At 37.0% G+C, this 16,721-nt stretch overlaps 1 protein-coding gene across 2 annotated transcripts in view; it reads right to left on the bottom strand.

Moving 5' to 3' along the window:
• Positions 1 to 13,619, bottom strand: part of LOC141760351 (voltage-gated potassium channel subunit beta-3-like) — a 19,873-nt gene extending 6,254 nt beyond the window's left edge. Inside the window, exons 1-8 of one of the 2 annotated variants that reach the window (XM_074623060.1) lie at positions 12,871 to 13,619; positions 8,693 to 8,736; positions 8,491 to 8,528; positions 8,283 to 8,362; positions 7,120 to 7,164; positions 3,595 to 3,639; positions 3,426 to 3,469; positions 300 to 386 (exon numbers count right to left, since the gene is read on the bottom strand). In XM_074623060.1, the coding sequence (XP_074479161.1) occupies positions 300 to 386; positions 3,426 to 3,469; positions 3,595 to 3,639; positions 7,120 to 7,164; positions 8,283 to 8,362; positions 8,491 to 8,528; positions 8,693 to 8,736; positions 12,871 to 13,088 (601 nt within the window). In that variant the 5' untranslated portion in view covers positions 13,089 to 13,619. The remainder of the gene's footprint in view (positions 1 to 299; positions 387 to 3,425; positions 3,470 to 3,594; positions 3,640 to 7,119; positions 7,165 to 8,282; positions 8,363 to 8,490; positions 8,529 to 8,692; positions 8,737 to 12,870) is intronic. The other variant, XM_074623059.1, reaches the window with a different exon arrangement.
• Between the last annotated feature and the right edge of the window lie 3,102 nt (positions 13,620 to 16,721).

Here is a 16,721-nt window from a genome sequence, read left to right as displayed (position 1 = left end):
CTAAGATGTTAGCATAACTAAGATGTTAGCATAGCTAAGATGTTAGCATAGCTAAGATGTTAGCATGGCTAAGATGTTAGCATAACTAAGATGTTAGCATAGCTAAGATGTTAGCATAGCTATGATGTTAGCATAGCTACGATGTTAGCATAGCCCAAACTGACCAGACTCCATGTTTGCTTTTGATCCGTTGATTGTGACTAAAACACAGTTTCTGTTGGTTTCATACCGCCGTAGTGATCCAGATTAATCCAGCCATGCAACGCAACGCACAGTAAATACATGTGTGTGTGTCTGACCCTCCATCGGAGCGTTGATGTCACTCCTGTTGGCGAAGACGATGTCCACGTAGTCCAACTGTAACCTGGAGAGAGATTCACGCAGACCTGCAACACACACACACACATACACGTCAAAGAGACTCAAAACAACCACAAAGAGGCTCAAAACAACCACAAAGAGCCTTTAAACAACCACAAAGAGGCTCAAAACAACCACAAAGAGACACAAAACAACCACAAAGAGACTAAAACAACCACAAAGAGACTCAAAACGACCACAAAGAGACTCAATACAACCACAAAGAGCCTCTAAACAACCACAAAGAGCCTCTAAACAACCACAAAGAGACTAAAACAACCACAAAGAGACTCTAAACAACCACAAAGAGACTCAAAACGACCACAAAGACACTAAAACAACCACAAAGAGACTCAAAACAACCACAAAGAGACACAAAACAACCACAAAGAGACACAAAACAACCACAAAGAGACTCTAAACAACCACAAAGAGACTCAAAACAACCACAGAGACACAAAACAACCACAAAGAGACTCATAACAACCACAGAGACACAAAACGACCACAAAGAGACTCATAACAACCACAAAGAGACTCAAAACAACCACAGAGACACAAAACAACCACAAAGAGACACAAAACAACCACAAAGAGACTCATAACAACCACAAAGAGACTCAAAACAACCACAGAGACACAAAACAACCACAAAGAGACTCTAAACAACCACAAAGAGACTCAAAACAACCACAAAGAGACTCAGAGACTCAAAACAACCACAAAGAGACTCTAAACAACCACAAAGAGACTAAAACAACCACAAAGAGACTCAAAACAACCACAAAGAGCCTCTAAACAACCACAAAGAGACTAAAACAACCACAAAGAGACTCTAAACAACCACAAAGAGACTCAAAACGACCACAAAGACACTAAAACAACCACAAAGAGACTCAAAACAACCACAAAGAGACACAAAACAACCACAAAGAGACACAAAACAACCACAAAGAGACTCTAAACAACCACAAAGAGACTAAAACAACCACAAAGAGACTCAAAACAACCACAAAGAGCCTCTAAACAACCACAAAGAGACTAAAACAACCACAAAGAGACTCTAAACAACCACAAAGAGACTCAAAACGACCACAAAGACACTAAAACAACCACAAAGAGACTCAAAACAACCACAAAGAGACACAAAACAACCACAAAGAGACACAAAACAACCACAAAGAGACTCTAAACAACCACAAAGAGACTCAAAACAACCACAAAGAGACTCATAACAACCACAAAGAGACTCAAAACAACCACAGAGACTCAAAACAACCACAAAGAGACTCAAAACAACCACAAAGAGACTCAAAACAACCACAAAGAGACTCTAAACAACCACAAAGAGACACAAAACAACCACAAAGAGACTCTAAACAACCACAAAGAGACTCTAAACAACCACAAAGAGACTCTAAACAACCACAAAGAGACTCTAAACCACCACAGAGACGTGTCCCTCTAGATGAGGTGAATATCTGGTTAAACGCTGACGGTGAGGAACTCTCCTTGACTTCTGTTTCAGGAGATTTATTGTGAAAAGCTGCTGACAGGAAGGAGCAGAATGTGTGTTTCAGCTGAATCTAGTCTGTTGTGTTGTGGAGGTTCTGATGTGCTGACAGCTCCGTCGTCTCTCTGAGTCATCTGGACACGTTTCGACCTTCTGAAGGACGAACAGAGACGGACTGAAAGGGTTTAAATGAGCGCTGGAGACACAGAGGACACTGATAACACCAGTAGCCCTGTCCACACTACGGGGACGTTTCCACACTACGGGGACGAGTTCACACTACGGGGACGAGTCCACACTACGGGGACGAGCTCACACTACGGGGACCTGTCCACACTACGGGGACGAGTTCACACTACGGGGACGTGTCCACACTACGGGGACGAGTCCACACTACGGGGACGTGTCCACACTACGGGGACGTGTCCACACTACGGGGACGAGTCCACACTACGGGGACGAGTTCACACTACGGGGACGAGTCCACACTACGGGGACGAGTTCACACTACGGGGACGTGTCCACACTACGGGGACGAGTCCACACTACGGGGACGAGTCCACACTACGGGGACGAGTCCACACTACGGGGACGAGTTCACACTACGGGGACGAGTTCACACTACGGGGACGTGTCCACACTACGGGGACGAGTCCACACTACGGGGACGAGTCCACACTACGGGGACGAGTTCACACTACGGGGACGAGTTCACACTACGGGGACGTGTCCACACTACGGGGACCTGTCCACACTACAGGGACGAGTTCACACTACGGGGACGTGTCCACACTACGGGGACATGTCCACACTACGGGGACGAGTTCACACTACGGGGACGTGTCCACACTACGGGGACGAGTTCACACTACGGGGACCTGTCCACACTACGGGGACGTGTCCACACTACGGGGACCTGTCCACACTACGGGGACGAGTTCACACTACGGGGACGTGTCCACACTACGGGGACGTGTCCACACTACGGGGACGTGTCCACACTACGGGGACCTGTCCACACTACGGGGACGAGTTCACACTACGGGGACGTGTCCACACTACGGGGACCTGTCCACACTACGGGGACGAGTTCACACTACGGGGACGAGTCCACACTACGGGGACCTGTCCACACTACGGGGACCTGTCCACACTACGGGGACGAGTCCACACTACGGGGACGAGTCCACACTACGGGGACCTGTCCACACTACGGGGACGAGTCCACACTACGGGGACGAGTCCACACTACGGGGACGAGTCCACACTACGGGGACGAGTTCACACTACGGGGACGAGTCCACACTACGGGGACGAGTCCACACTACGGGGACCTGTCCACACTACGGGGACGAGTCCACACTACGGGGACGAGTCCACACTACGGGGACGAGTCCACACTACGGGGACCTGTCCACACTACGGGGACGAGTTCACACTACGGGGACGAGTTCACACTACGGGGACGTGTCCACATGTTGACCCTCAGAGGACGTCTGCTGGGAGTGTCCGTCCGTCTGTCCTCTACCGTTAAAGTTTAACAGATGTTTACCTTCGATGATGTGTTTCCGTGACAACCCTCGCTCTGTCTCCGCCCTGGAAACACACAAACACACACTTTACTACACACAGTGTCAACAACACACATATACTGTATATCTATATCTATATCTATATAGATATAGATATATATTTATATATATATGAAGCGTAGCACTCACTGTCCTCCCCAGTAGATCTTGGTGGTCACCACATAACTGGACCTCCTGGTAGAGACACACAGAAACCACTAATACCACACCGTGAAAATACTCTATACTACTATACTACTATACTACTACACTACTACACTACTATACTACTATAATACTATACTACTATAATACTATACTACTATAATACTATACTACTATACTACTATACTACTATAATACTATACTACTATAATACTATACTACTATACTACTATAATACTATACTACTATACTACTATAATACTATACTACTATACTACTATACTACTATACTACTATAATACTATACTACTATAATACTATACTACTATACTACTATAATACTATACTACTATACTACTATAATACTATACTACTATACTACTATAATACTATACTACTATACTACTATAATACTATACTACTATACTACTATACTACTATAATACTATACTACTATACTACTATACTACTATAATACTATACTACTATACTACTATACTACTATAATACTATACTACTATACTACTATAATACTATACTACTATACTACTATACTACTATAATACTATACTACTATACTACTATAATACTATACTACTATACTACTATAATACTATACTACTATACTACTATAATACTATACTACTATAATACTATACTACTATACTACTATACTACTATAATACTATACTACTATACTACTATACTACTATAATACTATAATACTATACTACTATACTACTATACTACTATAATACTATACTACTATACTACTATAATACTATAATACTATAATACTATACTACTATACTACTATAATACTATAATACTATACTACTATAATACTATAATACTATACTACTATAATACTATAATACTATACTACTATACTACTATACTACTATAATACTATACTACTATAATACTATAATACTATACTACTATAATACTATAATACTATACTACTATAATACTATACTACTATACTACTATACTACTATAATACTATAATACTATACTACTATACTACTATAATACTATACTACTATACTACTATACTACTATAATACTATACTACTATAATACTATAATACTATACTACTATACTACTATAATACTATAATACTATACTACTATAATACTATACTACTATACTACTATACTACTATACTACTATAATACTATACTACTATACTACTATACCACTATAATACTATACTACTATACTACTATACTACTATAATACTATACTACTATACTACTATAATACTATACTACTATAATACTATACTACTATACTACTATAATACTATAATACTATACTACTATACTACTATAATACTATACTACTATACTACTATACCACTATAATACTATACTACTATACTACTATACTACTATACTACTATAATACTATACTACTATAATACTATACTACTATACTACTATAATACTATACTACTATACTACTATAATACTATACTACTATACTACTATACTACTATAATACTATACTACTATACTACTATACTACTATAATACTATACTACTATACTACTATACTACTATAATACTATACTACTATACTACTATAATACTATAATACTATAATACTATACTACTATACTACTATACTATACTACTATACTACTATAATACTATACTACTATACCACTATAATACTATACTACTATACTACTATACTACTATACCACTATAATACTATACTACTATACTACTATACTACTATACTCTATACTACTATACTACTATACTACTATACTACTATACCACTATAATACTATACTACTATACTACTATACTACTATACTCTATACTACTATACTACTATACTACTATAATACTATACTACTATACTACTATAATACTATACTACTATACTACTATACTACTATAATACTATACTACTATAATACTATACTACTATACTACTATAATACTATAATACTATACTACTATACTACTATACTACTATACTACTATAATGCTATACTACCATACTACTATACTACTATACTACTATACTACTATACTAAAATAATACTATACTCTATACTACTATACTACTATACTACTATAATACTATACTACTATACTCTATACTACTATACTACTATACTACTATACTACTATACTACTATAATGCTATACTCTATACTACTATACTACTATACTACTATAATACTATAATACTATACTACTATAATACTATACTACTATACTACTATAATACTATAATACTATACTACTATACTACTATACTATACTACTATACTACTATAATACTATACTACTATACCACTATAATACTATACTACTATACTACTATACCACTATAATACTATACTACTATACTCTATACTACTATACTACTATACTACTATACTACTATACCACTATAATACTATACTACTATACTACTATACTCTATACTACTATACTACTATAATACTATACTACTATACTACTATAATACTATACTACTATACTACTATACTACTATAATACTATACTACTATACTACTATACTACTATAATACTATACTACTATAATACTATACTACTATACTACTATAATACTATACTACTATAATACTATAATACTATACTACTATACTACTATACTACTATAATACTATACTACTATACTACCATACTACTATACTACCATACTACTATACTACTATAATACTATAATACTATACTACTATACTACTATAATACTATACTACTATAATACTATACTACTATACTCTATACTACTATACTACTATAATACTATACTACTATACTACTATAATACTATAATACTATAATACTATACTACTATAATACTATACTACTATACTACTATAATACTATACTACTATACTCTATACTACTATACTACTATACTACTATACTAAAATAATACTATACTCTATACTACTATACTACTATAATACTATACTACTATAATACTATACTACTATACTACTATACTACTATACTACTATAATACTATACTACTATAATACTATACTACTATACTACTATAATACTATAATACTATACTACTATAATACTATACTACTATACTCTATACTACTATACTATACTACTATACTAAAATAATACTATACTCTATACTACTATACTACTATACTACTATACTACTATAATACTATACTACTATACTCTATACTACTATACTACTATACTACTATACTACTATACTACTATAATGCTATACTCTATACTACTATAATACTATACTACTATACTCTATACTACTATACTACTATACTACTATACTACTATAATACTATACTACTATACTACTATACTACTATAATACTTCTACACCATAAGTAGAAGTACTGCATTCAAAACCTGACTGAAGTGAAAGTACATCAGTACTACCATCCTCTCTAGTAAAAGTACTTCCTGTCCTCTGTCTGCTGGACTAATGTGTCCCTTCTTGTCTTTACGTGGTAGCTCTAGTTTTACCTCCATCCTTTCTTCTTCAGGATGTTTCCCAGAGTCGTCTCCGCCCTGAGAGACAGACAGAGACGTCAGTCCTCTATAGAGACACAAACCTTCACAATAAGACATGACAGGATGGACATAGAGACACAAACCTTCACAATAAGACATGACAGGATGTACATAGAGACACAAACCTTCACAATAAGACATGACAGGATGTACATAGAGACACAAACCTTCACAATAAAACATGACAGGATGTACATAGAGACACAAACCTTCACAATAAGACATGGCAGGATGTACATAGAGACACAAACCTTCACAATAAGACATGACAGGATGTACATAGAGACACAAACCTTCACAATAAAACATGACAGGATGTACATAGAGACACAAACCTTCACAATAAAACATGACAGGATGTACATAGAGACACAAACCTTCACAATAAGACATGACAGGATGTACATAGAGACACAAACCTTCACAATAAAACATGACAGGATGTACATAGAGACACAAACCTTCACAATAAAACATGACAGGATGTACATAGAGACACAAACCTTCACAATGAAACATGACAGGATGTACATAGAGACACAAACCTTCACAATAAAACATTACAGGATGTACATAGAGACACAAACCTTCACAATGAAACATGACAGGATGTACATAGAGACACAAACCTTCACAATAAGACATGACAGGATGTACATAGAGACACAAACCTTCACAATAAGACATGACAGGATGTACATAGAGACACAAACCTTCACAATAAGACATGACAGGATGTACATAGAGACACAAACCTACACAATAAGACATGACAGGATGTACATAGAGACACAAACCTTCACAATAAGACATGACAGGATGTACATAGAGACACAAACCTTCACAATAAGACATGACAGGATGTACATAGAGACACAAACCTTCACAATAAAACATGACAGGATGTACATAGAGACACAAACCTTCACAATAAGACATGACAGGATGTACATAGAGACACAAACCTTCACAATAAGACATGACAGGATGTACATAGAGACACAAACCTTCACAATAAGACATGACAGGATGGACATAGAGACACAAACCTTCACAATAAGACATGACAGGATGGACAGACAGACAGACAGAGAGACAGACAGGTTGTCCTGTACCTCCCGGAGGCGTAGACCTCCGCCGTGTCGAACAAGTTCACTCCGCTGTCGAACGCCACCGTCATCACACTCTCCGCCATCTACACACCCAGAGGAAGAACACACATCAGTGTAGAGAGCTCCAGTAGTGGTGAGTAATGGTGTGTTCATCACACACACACACACACACACACACACACACACACACACACACACACACGCTGAGTACCTCATCAGAGATCTGAGAACCAAACGTCACCCACGTTCCTGAGAGAACAGAGAGAACATCACTGACTGGATGGATGGCAGCGTCTGTGCGTGTGTTATAGTGTGTGTGTGTGTGTGTGTGTGTGTGTGTGTGTGTGTGTGTGTGTCTGTGTGCGTGTCTGTGTTTAAGTGTGTGTTATACTGTGTGTGTGTGTGTGTCTCACCCAGTCCTAAACAGGACACTCTCAGTCCAGATTTCCCAAGATTCCTGCAAAACAATCAGTTAATCAATCAATGAGTGAATGAAGCAGCCTGAAGTCGGTTTGAAGTCGGTGTGAAGTTGGCGTGAAGTCAGTTTGAAGTCGGTGTGAAGTCGGCATGAAGTTGGCGTGAAGTCAGTTTGAAGTCGGCGTGAAGTTGGCTTGGAGTCAGTTTGAAGTCAGCGTGAAGTCCGTGTGAAGTCGGTTTGAAGTGGGTTTGAGGTCGGTTTGAAGTTGCGTGAAGTCGGCGTTTAGTCGGCGTGAAGTCGGTTTGAAGTGGGTTTGAAGTTGGCGTGAAGTCGGCATGAAGTCGGTTTGAAGTGGGTGTGAAGTCGGTTTGAAGTCGGTGTGAAGTCGGTGTGAAGTCGGTTTGAAGTGGGTTTGAAGTCGTGTGAAGTTGGTGTGAAGTCGGCGTGAAGTCGGTTTGAAGTCGGCGTGAAGTCGGCGTGAAGTCGGTTTGAAGTGGGTTTGAAGTCGTGTGAAGTCGTGTGAAGTTGGTGTGAAGTCGGCGTGAAGTCGGCTTGAAGTCGGTTTGAAGTCGGCATGAAGTCGGTTTGAATTCGCCGTGAAGTCGGCGTGAAGTCGGTTTGAAGTCGGTGTGAAGTCGGCGTGAAGTCGGTTTGAAGTGGGTTTGAAGTCGTGTGAAGTTGGTGTGAAGTCGGCGTGAAGTCGGCGTGAAGTCGGTTTGAAGTGGGTTTGAAGTCGTGTGAAGTTGGTGTGAAGTCGGCGTGAAGTCGGTTAGAAGTGGGTTTGAAGTCGGTTTGAAGTTGCGTGAAGTCGACGTTTAGTCGGCGTGAAGTTGGTTTGAAGTGGGTTTGAAGTTGGCGTGAAGTCAGCATGAAGTCGGTTTGAAGTGGGTGTGAAGTCGGTTTGAAGTCGGTGTGAAGTTGGTGTGAAGTGGGTTTGAAGTCGGCGTGAAGTCGGCGTGAAGTCGGTTAGACGTGGGTTTGAAGTTGGCGTGAGAGAGATGCTGAGTGGAGGAAACATCCTGCTGCCAACCAGACTTCATTATAATTCCTCCAGTTTTTACAGTCGTCTGTCACACATGAACACACTCAGTGGTACATCTATCTATCTATCTATCCATCCCTCCCTCCCTCCCTCCCTCCCTCTATCTATCTATCTATCTATCTATCTATCTATCTATCCTTCCCTCCCTCCCTCCATCCGTCTGTCTGTCTGTCTGTCTATCTATCCCTCTATCTATCTATCTATCTATCTATCTATCTATCCATCTATCCATCCATCCATCCCTCCATCCATCCATCCGTCTGTCTGTCTGTCTATCTATCCCTCCCTCCCTCGCTCCCTCCCTCCCTCCCTCCATCCGTCTGTCTGTCTGTCTGTCTATCTATCCATCTGTCCATCTATCCATCTATCCATCCCTCCATCCTGGTCTCTGAGGATACTGACCAATCATCTGTCAACCAATCACACGTCAGCAGTTTTAATTAAAACACTCTGGTTAATTCTGAAGGTCAAACAGACGGTTCAGTTTATACATACAGACATACAGTAAGTACACAAGAGTACATTCAGAGTACAAGTACACAAGAGGACATTCAGAGTACAAGTACACAAGAGTACATTCAGAGTACAAGTACACAAGAGTACATTCAGAGTACAAGTACACAAGAGGACATTCAGAGTACAAGTACACAAGAGTACATTCAGAGTACAAGTACACAAGAGGACATTCAGAGTACAAGTACACAAGAGGACATTCAGAGTACAAGTACACAAGAGGACATTCAGAGTACATCAGAGTACATCAGAGTCTGTTTGATGAAAAAAAACTAAAAAAAGCTTCATTTTGACACAAAGGAGCTAAAAATACATCAGCTGATGATTCAACACTCAGTTTATAGTTTATAGACACTCGTATTCAGGTCAGAGTCCAACGGAACTACAGCCGTAATATAAACCGAACTACAGCCGCAATATAACCGAACTACAGCCACAATATAAACCAAACTACAGCCACAATATAAACCAAACTACAGCCACAATATAAACCAAACTACAGCCACAATATAAACCAAACTACAGCCACAATATAAACCAAACTACAGCCGCAATATAAACCAAACTACAGCCGCAATATAAACCAAACTACAGCCGTAATATAAACCAAACTACAGCCACAATATAAACCAAACTACAGCCACAATATAAACCAAACTACAGCCACAATATAAACCAAACTACAGCCACAATATAAACCAAACTACAGCCGCAATATAAACCAAACTACAGCCGTAATATAAACCAAACTACAGCCGTAATATAAACCAAACTACAGCCACAATATAAACCAAACTACAGCCGTAATATAAACCAAACTACAGCCACAATATAAACCAAACTACAGCCACAATATAAACCAAACTACAGCCGTAATATAAACCAAACTACAGCCGTAATATAAACCAAACTACAGCCACAATATAAACCAAACTACAGCCACAATATAAACCAAACTACAGCCACAATATAAACCAAACTACAGCCGTAATATAAACCAAACTACAGCCACAATATAAACCAAACTACAGCCACAATATAAACCAAACTACAGCCGTAATATAAACCAAACTACAGCCGCAATATAAACCAAACTACAGCCACAATATAAACCAAACTACAGCCACAATATAAACCAAACTACAGCCACAATATAAACCAAACTACAGCCGTAATATAAACCAAACTACAGCCACAATATAAACCAAACTACAGCCACAATATAAACCAAACTACAGCCGTAATATAAACCAAACTACAGCCGTAATATAAACCAAACTACAGCCGTAATATAAACCAAACTACAGCCGTAATATAAACCGAACTACAGCCGCAATATAACCGAACTACAGCCACAATATAAACCAAACTACAGCCGCAATATAAACCAAACTACAGCCACAATATAAACCAAACTACAGCCGTAATATAAACCAAACTACAGCCGTAATATAAACCAAACTACAGCCGTAATATAAACCAAACTACAGCCACAATATAAACCAAACTACAGCCACAATATAAACCAAACTACAGCCGTAATATAAACCAAACTACAGCCACAATATAAACCAAACTACAGCCGTAATATAAACCAAACTACAGCCGTAATATAAACCAAACTACAGCCGTAATATAAACCAAACTACAGCCGTAATATAAACCAAACTACAGCCGTAATATAAACCAAACTACAGCCGTAATATAAACCAAACTACAGCCGTAATATAAACCAAACTACAGCCGTAATATAAACCAAACTACAGCCGTAATATAAACCAAACTACAGCCGTAATATAAACCAAACTACAGCCGTAATATAAACCAAACTACAGCCGTAATATAAACCAAACTACAGCCGTAATATAAACCAAACTACAGCCGTAATATAAACCAAACTACAGCCACAATATAAACCAAACTACAGCCGTAATATAAACCAAACTACAGCCACAATATAAACCAAACTACAGCCGTAATATAAACCAAACTACAGCCACAATATAAACCAAACTACAGCCGTAATATAAACCAAACTACAGCCGTAATATAAACCAAACTACAGCCACAATATAAACCAAACTACAGCCGTAATATAAACCAAACTACAGCCACAATATAAACCAAACTACAGCCACAATATAAACCAAACTACAGCCGTAATATAAACCAAACTACAGCCACAATATAAACCAAACTACAGCCACAATATAAACCAAACTACAGCCGTAATATAAACCAAACTACAGCCGTAATATAAACCAAACTACAGCCGTAATATAAACCAAACTACAGCCGTAATATAAACCAAACTACAGCCGTAATATAAACCAAACTACAGCCGTAATATAAACCAAACTACAGCCGTAATATAAACCAAACTACAGCCACAATATAAACCAAACTACAGCCGTAATATAAACCAAACTACAGCCACAATATAAACCAAACTACAGCCGTAATATAAACCAAACTACAGCCGTAATATAAACCAAACTACAGCCACAATATAAACCAAACTACAGCCGTAATATAAACCAAACTACAGCCGTAATATAAACCAAACTACAGCCGTAATATAAACACACCTGTCTGGTCATGCGATGTCTCTCTCTCACCTGTACTTCATGTTGCTATGACGACCGAGGGCCTCTTTCATGTGGGCGTGGCCTAACAGGGTGTGCCTGTTTGCCGGCTCTGCCCTGACCTTTGACTGACAGGTGGGGGCGCTGCTGGTGTTCATCACCACTCGCCGCTCCTTCAGTTGGTGCTCGCTGGCCCCGCCGCCACCGCCCCCCCCGCCTCCGCCTACATTACACGCTATGGACACCTGCATCCTGGTCGCTACGGTAACAAGCTTTAAAGTCTCAAAACATAACGTGGAAACTGCCCCTGCCGCCAAGGTCGCCGGTCGCTATGGTGACGATGGAAAGAATTCATGAGTGGGGCGTTAACTTTGAGTGTTCAATCAGCCAATCACATCACACGACACACTACAACTTTCTGTCTCCATCATCCCGCCATTGGTCCGACACCCAGCTGAGGAGGAGGAGGTGATGAAGATGATGAAGATGATGAAGATGAAGAGCGTCCGTCTGTCCACAGGAGAAAAGATCAGACGAGAAGAATGAACCTCCACAATAAAAGCCAGCAAGCGTTCGTCCTCTGGACTCTACTGACAGAGAGAATAGAGAGAATAGAGATAGAGGGGGGGAGAGGAAGCCCCGCCCCCTCCTCACTGGTCAGATGCACACTGGGCGAGCGAGCATTTAACAGACAGAGAGAGAGAGTATAATAACACTACTGGCTTTACTGCCTGCAAGGCTCAGTTTGGGGCAACAAAACACCCACAGACATAGAACTGTGTTTACAGGTATTAGTACTGTGTTTACAGGTATTAGTACTGTGTTTACAGGTATTAGTACTGTGTTTAGATATATTAGTACTGTGTTTACAGGTATTAGTACTGTGTTTAGATATATTAGTATTGTGTTTAGATATATTAGTACTGTGTTTAGATATATTAGTACTGTGTTTAGATATATTAGTACTGTGTTTAGATATATTAGTACTGTGTTTAGATATATTAGTACTGTGTTTAGGTATATTAGTACTGTGTTTAGATATATTAGTACTGTGTTTAGATATATTAGTACTGTGTTTAGATATATTAGTACTGTGTTTACAGGTATTAATACTGTGTTTACAGGTATTAGTACTGTGTTTACAGGTATTAGTACTGTGTTTAGATATATTAGTACTGTGTTTAGGTATATTAGTACTGTGTTTAGAGGTATTAGTACTGTGTTTAGATATATTAGTACTGTGTTTAGATATATTAGTACTGTGTTTAGATATATTAGTACTGTGTTTAGATATATTAGTACTGTGTTTAGAGGTATTAGTACTGTGTTTAGATATATTAGTACTGTGTTTAGATATATTAGTACTGTGTTTAGATATATTAGTACTGTGTTTAGGTATATTAGTACTGTGTTTACAGGTATTAGTACTGTGTTTACAGGTATTAGTACTGTGTTTAGGTATATTAGTACTGTGTTTAGATATATTAGTACTGTGTTTACAGGTATTAGTACTGTGTTTAGATATATTAGTACTGTGTTAAGGTATATTAGTACTGTGTTTAGGTATATTAGTACTGTGTTTACAGGTATTAGTACTGTGTTTACAGGTATTAGTACTGTGTTTAGATATATTAGTACTGTGTTTACAGGTATTAGTACTGTGTTTAGGTATATTAGTACTGTGTTAAGGTATATTAGTACTGTGTTTAGGTATATTAGTACTGTGTTTACAGGTATTAGTACTGTGTTTACAGGTATTAGTACTGTGTTTAGGTATATTAGTACTGTGTTAAGGTATATTAGTACTGTGTTTAGGTATATTAGTACTGTGTTTAGAGGTATTAGTACTGTGTTTAGGTATATTAGTACTGTGTTTACAGGTATTAGTACTGTGTTTACAGGTATTAGTACTGTGTTTAGGTATATTAGTACTGTGTTAAGGTATATTAGTACTGTGTTTAGGTATATTAGTACTGTGTTTACAGGTATTAGTACTGTGTTTACGGGTATTAGTACTGTGTTTAGATATATTAGTACTGTGTTTACAGGTATTAGTACTGTGTTTAGATATATTAGTACTGTGTTTAGATATATTAGTACTGTGTTTAGAGGTATTAGTACTGTGTTTAGATATATTAGTACTGTGTTTAGATATATTAGTACTGTGTTTAGATATATTAGTACTGTGTTTAGATATATTAGTACTGTGTTTAGAGGTATTAGTACTGTGTTTAGATATATTAGTACTGTGTTTAGGTATATTAGTACTGTGTTTAGATATATTAGTACTGTGTTTAGATATATTAGTACTGTGTTTAGATATATTAGTACTGTGTTTAGATATATTAGTACTGTGTTTAGGTATATTAGTACTGTGTTTAGATATATTAGTACTGTGTTTAGATATATTAGTACTGTGTTTACAGGTATTAGTACTGTGTTTACAGGTATTAGTACTGTGTTTAGATATATTAGTACTGTGTTTAGGTGTATTAGTACTGTGTTTAGGTATATTAGTACTGTGTTTAGATATATTAGTACTGTGTTTAGATATATTAGTACTGTGTTTACAGGTATTAGTACTGTGTTTAGATATATTAGTATTGTGTTTAGATATATTAGTACTGTGTTTAGATATATTAGTACTGTGTTTAGATATATTAGTACTGTGTTTAGATATATTAGTACTGTGTTTAGATATATTAGTACTGTGTTTACAGGTATTAGTACTGTGTTTACAGGTATTAGTACTGTGTTTACAGGTATTAGTACTGTGTTTAGATATATTAGTACTGTGTTTACAGGTATTAGTACTGTGTTTAGATATATTAGTACTGTGTTTAGATATATTAGTACTGTGTTTAGATATATTAGTACTGTGTTTAGGTATATTAGTACTGTGTTTACAGGTATTAGTACTGTGTTTACAGGTATTAGTACTGTGTTTATAGGTATTAGTACTGTGTTTACAGGTATTAGTACTGTGTTTACAGGTATTAGTACTGTGTTTAGATATATTAGTACTGTGTTTAGGTATATTAGTACTGTGTTTAGATATATTAGTACTGTGTTTAGATATATTAGTACTGTGTTTAGGTATATTAGTACTGTGTTTACAGGTATTAGTACTGTGTTTACAGGTATTAGTACTGTGTTTAGATATATTAGTACTGTGTTTAGGTATATTAGTACTGTGTTTAGATATATTAGTACTGTGTTTAGATATATTAGTACTGTGTTTACAGGTATTAGTACTGTGTTTACAGGTATTAGTACTGTGTTTACAGGTATTAGTACTGTGTTTAGATATATTAGTACTGTGTTTAGGTATATTAGTACTGTGTTTAGATATATTAGTACTGTGTTTAGATATATTAGTACTGTGTTTACAGGTATTAGTACTGTGTTTACAGGTATTAGTACTGTGTTTACAGGTATTAGTACTGTGTTTAGATATATTAGTACTGTGTTTAGGTGTATTAGTACTGTGTTTACAGGTATTAGTACTGTGTTTACAGGTATTAGTACTGTGTTTAGATATATTAGTACTGTGTTTACAGGTATTAGTACTGTGTTTACAGGTATTAGTACTGTGTTTAGATATATTAGTACTGTGTTTACAGGTATTAGTACTGTGTTTAGAGGTATTAGTACTGTGTTTAGATATATTAGTACTGTGTTTAGATATATTAGTACTGTGTTTAGATATATTAGTACTGTGTTTAGGTATATTAGTACTGTGTTTACAGGTATTAGTACTGTGTTTACAGGTATTAGTACTGTGTTTAGATATATTAGTACTGTGTTTACAGGTATTAGTACTGTGTTTACAGGTATTAGTACTGTGTTTACAGGTATTAGTACTGTGTTTAGATATATTAGTA

This window comes from Sebastes fasciatus, chromosome 22 (assembly GCF_043250625.1).
Source record: "Sebastes fasciatus isolate fSebFas1 chromosome 22, fSebFas1.pri, whole genome shotgun sequence".
Lineage (NCBI taxonomy): Eukaryota > Metazoa > Chordata > Actinopteri > Perciformes > Sebastidae > Sebastes > Sebastes fasciatus.
Note: the sequence above shows the minus strand (reverse complement) of the source record. Positions and strands in the feature narration are given on the sequence as shown.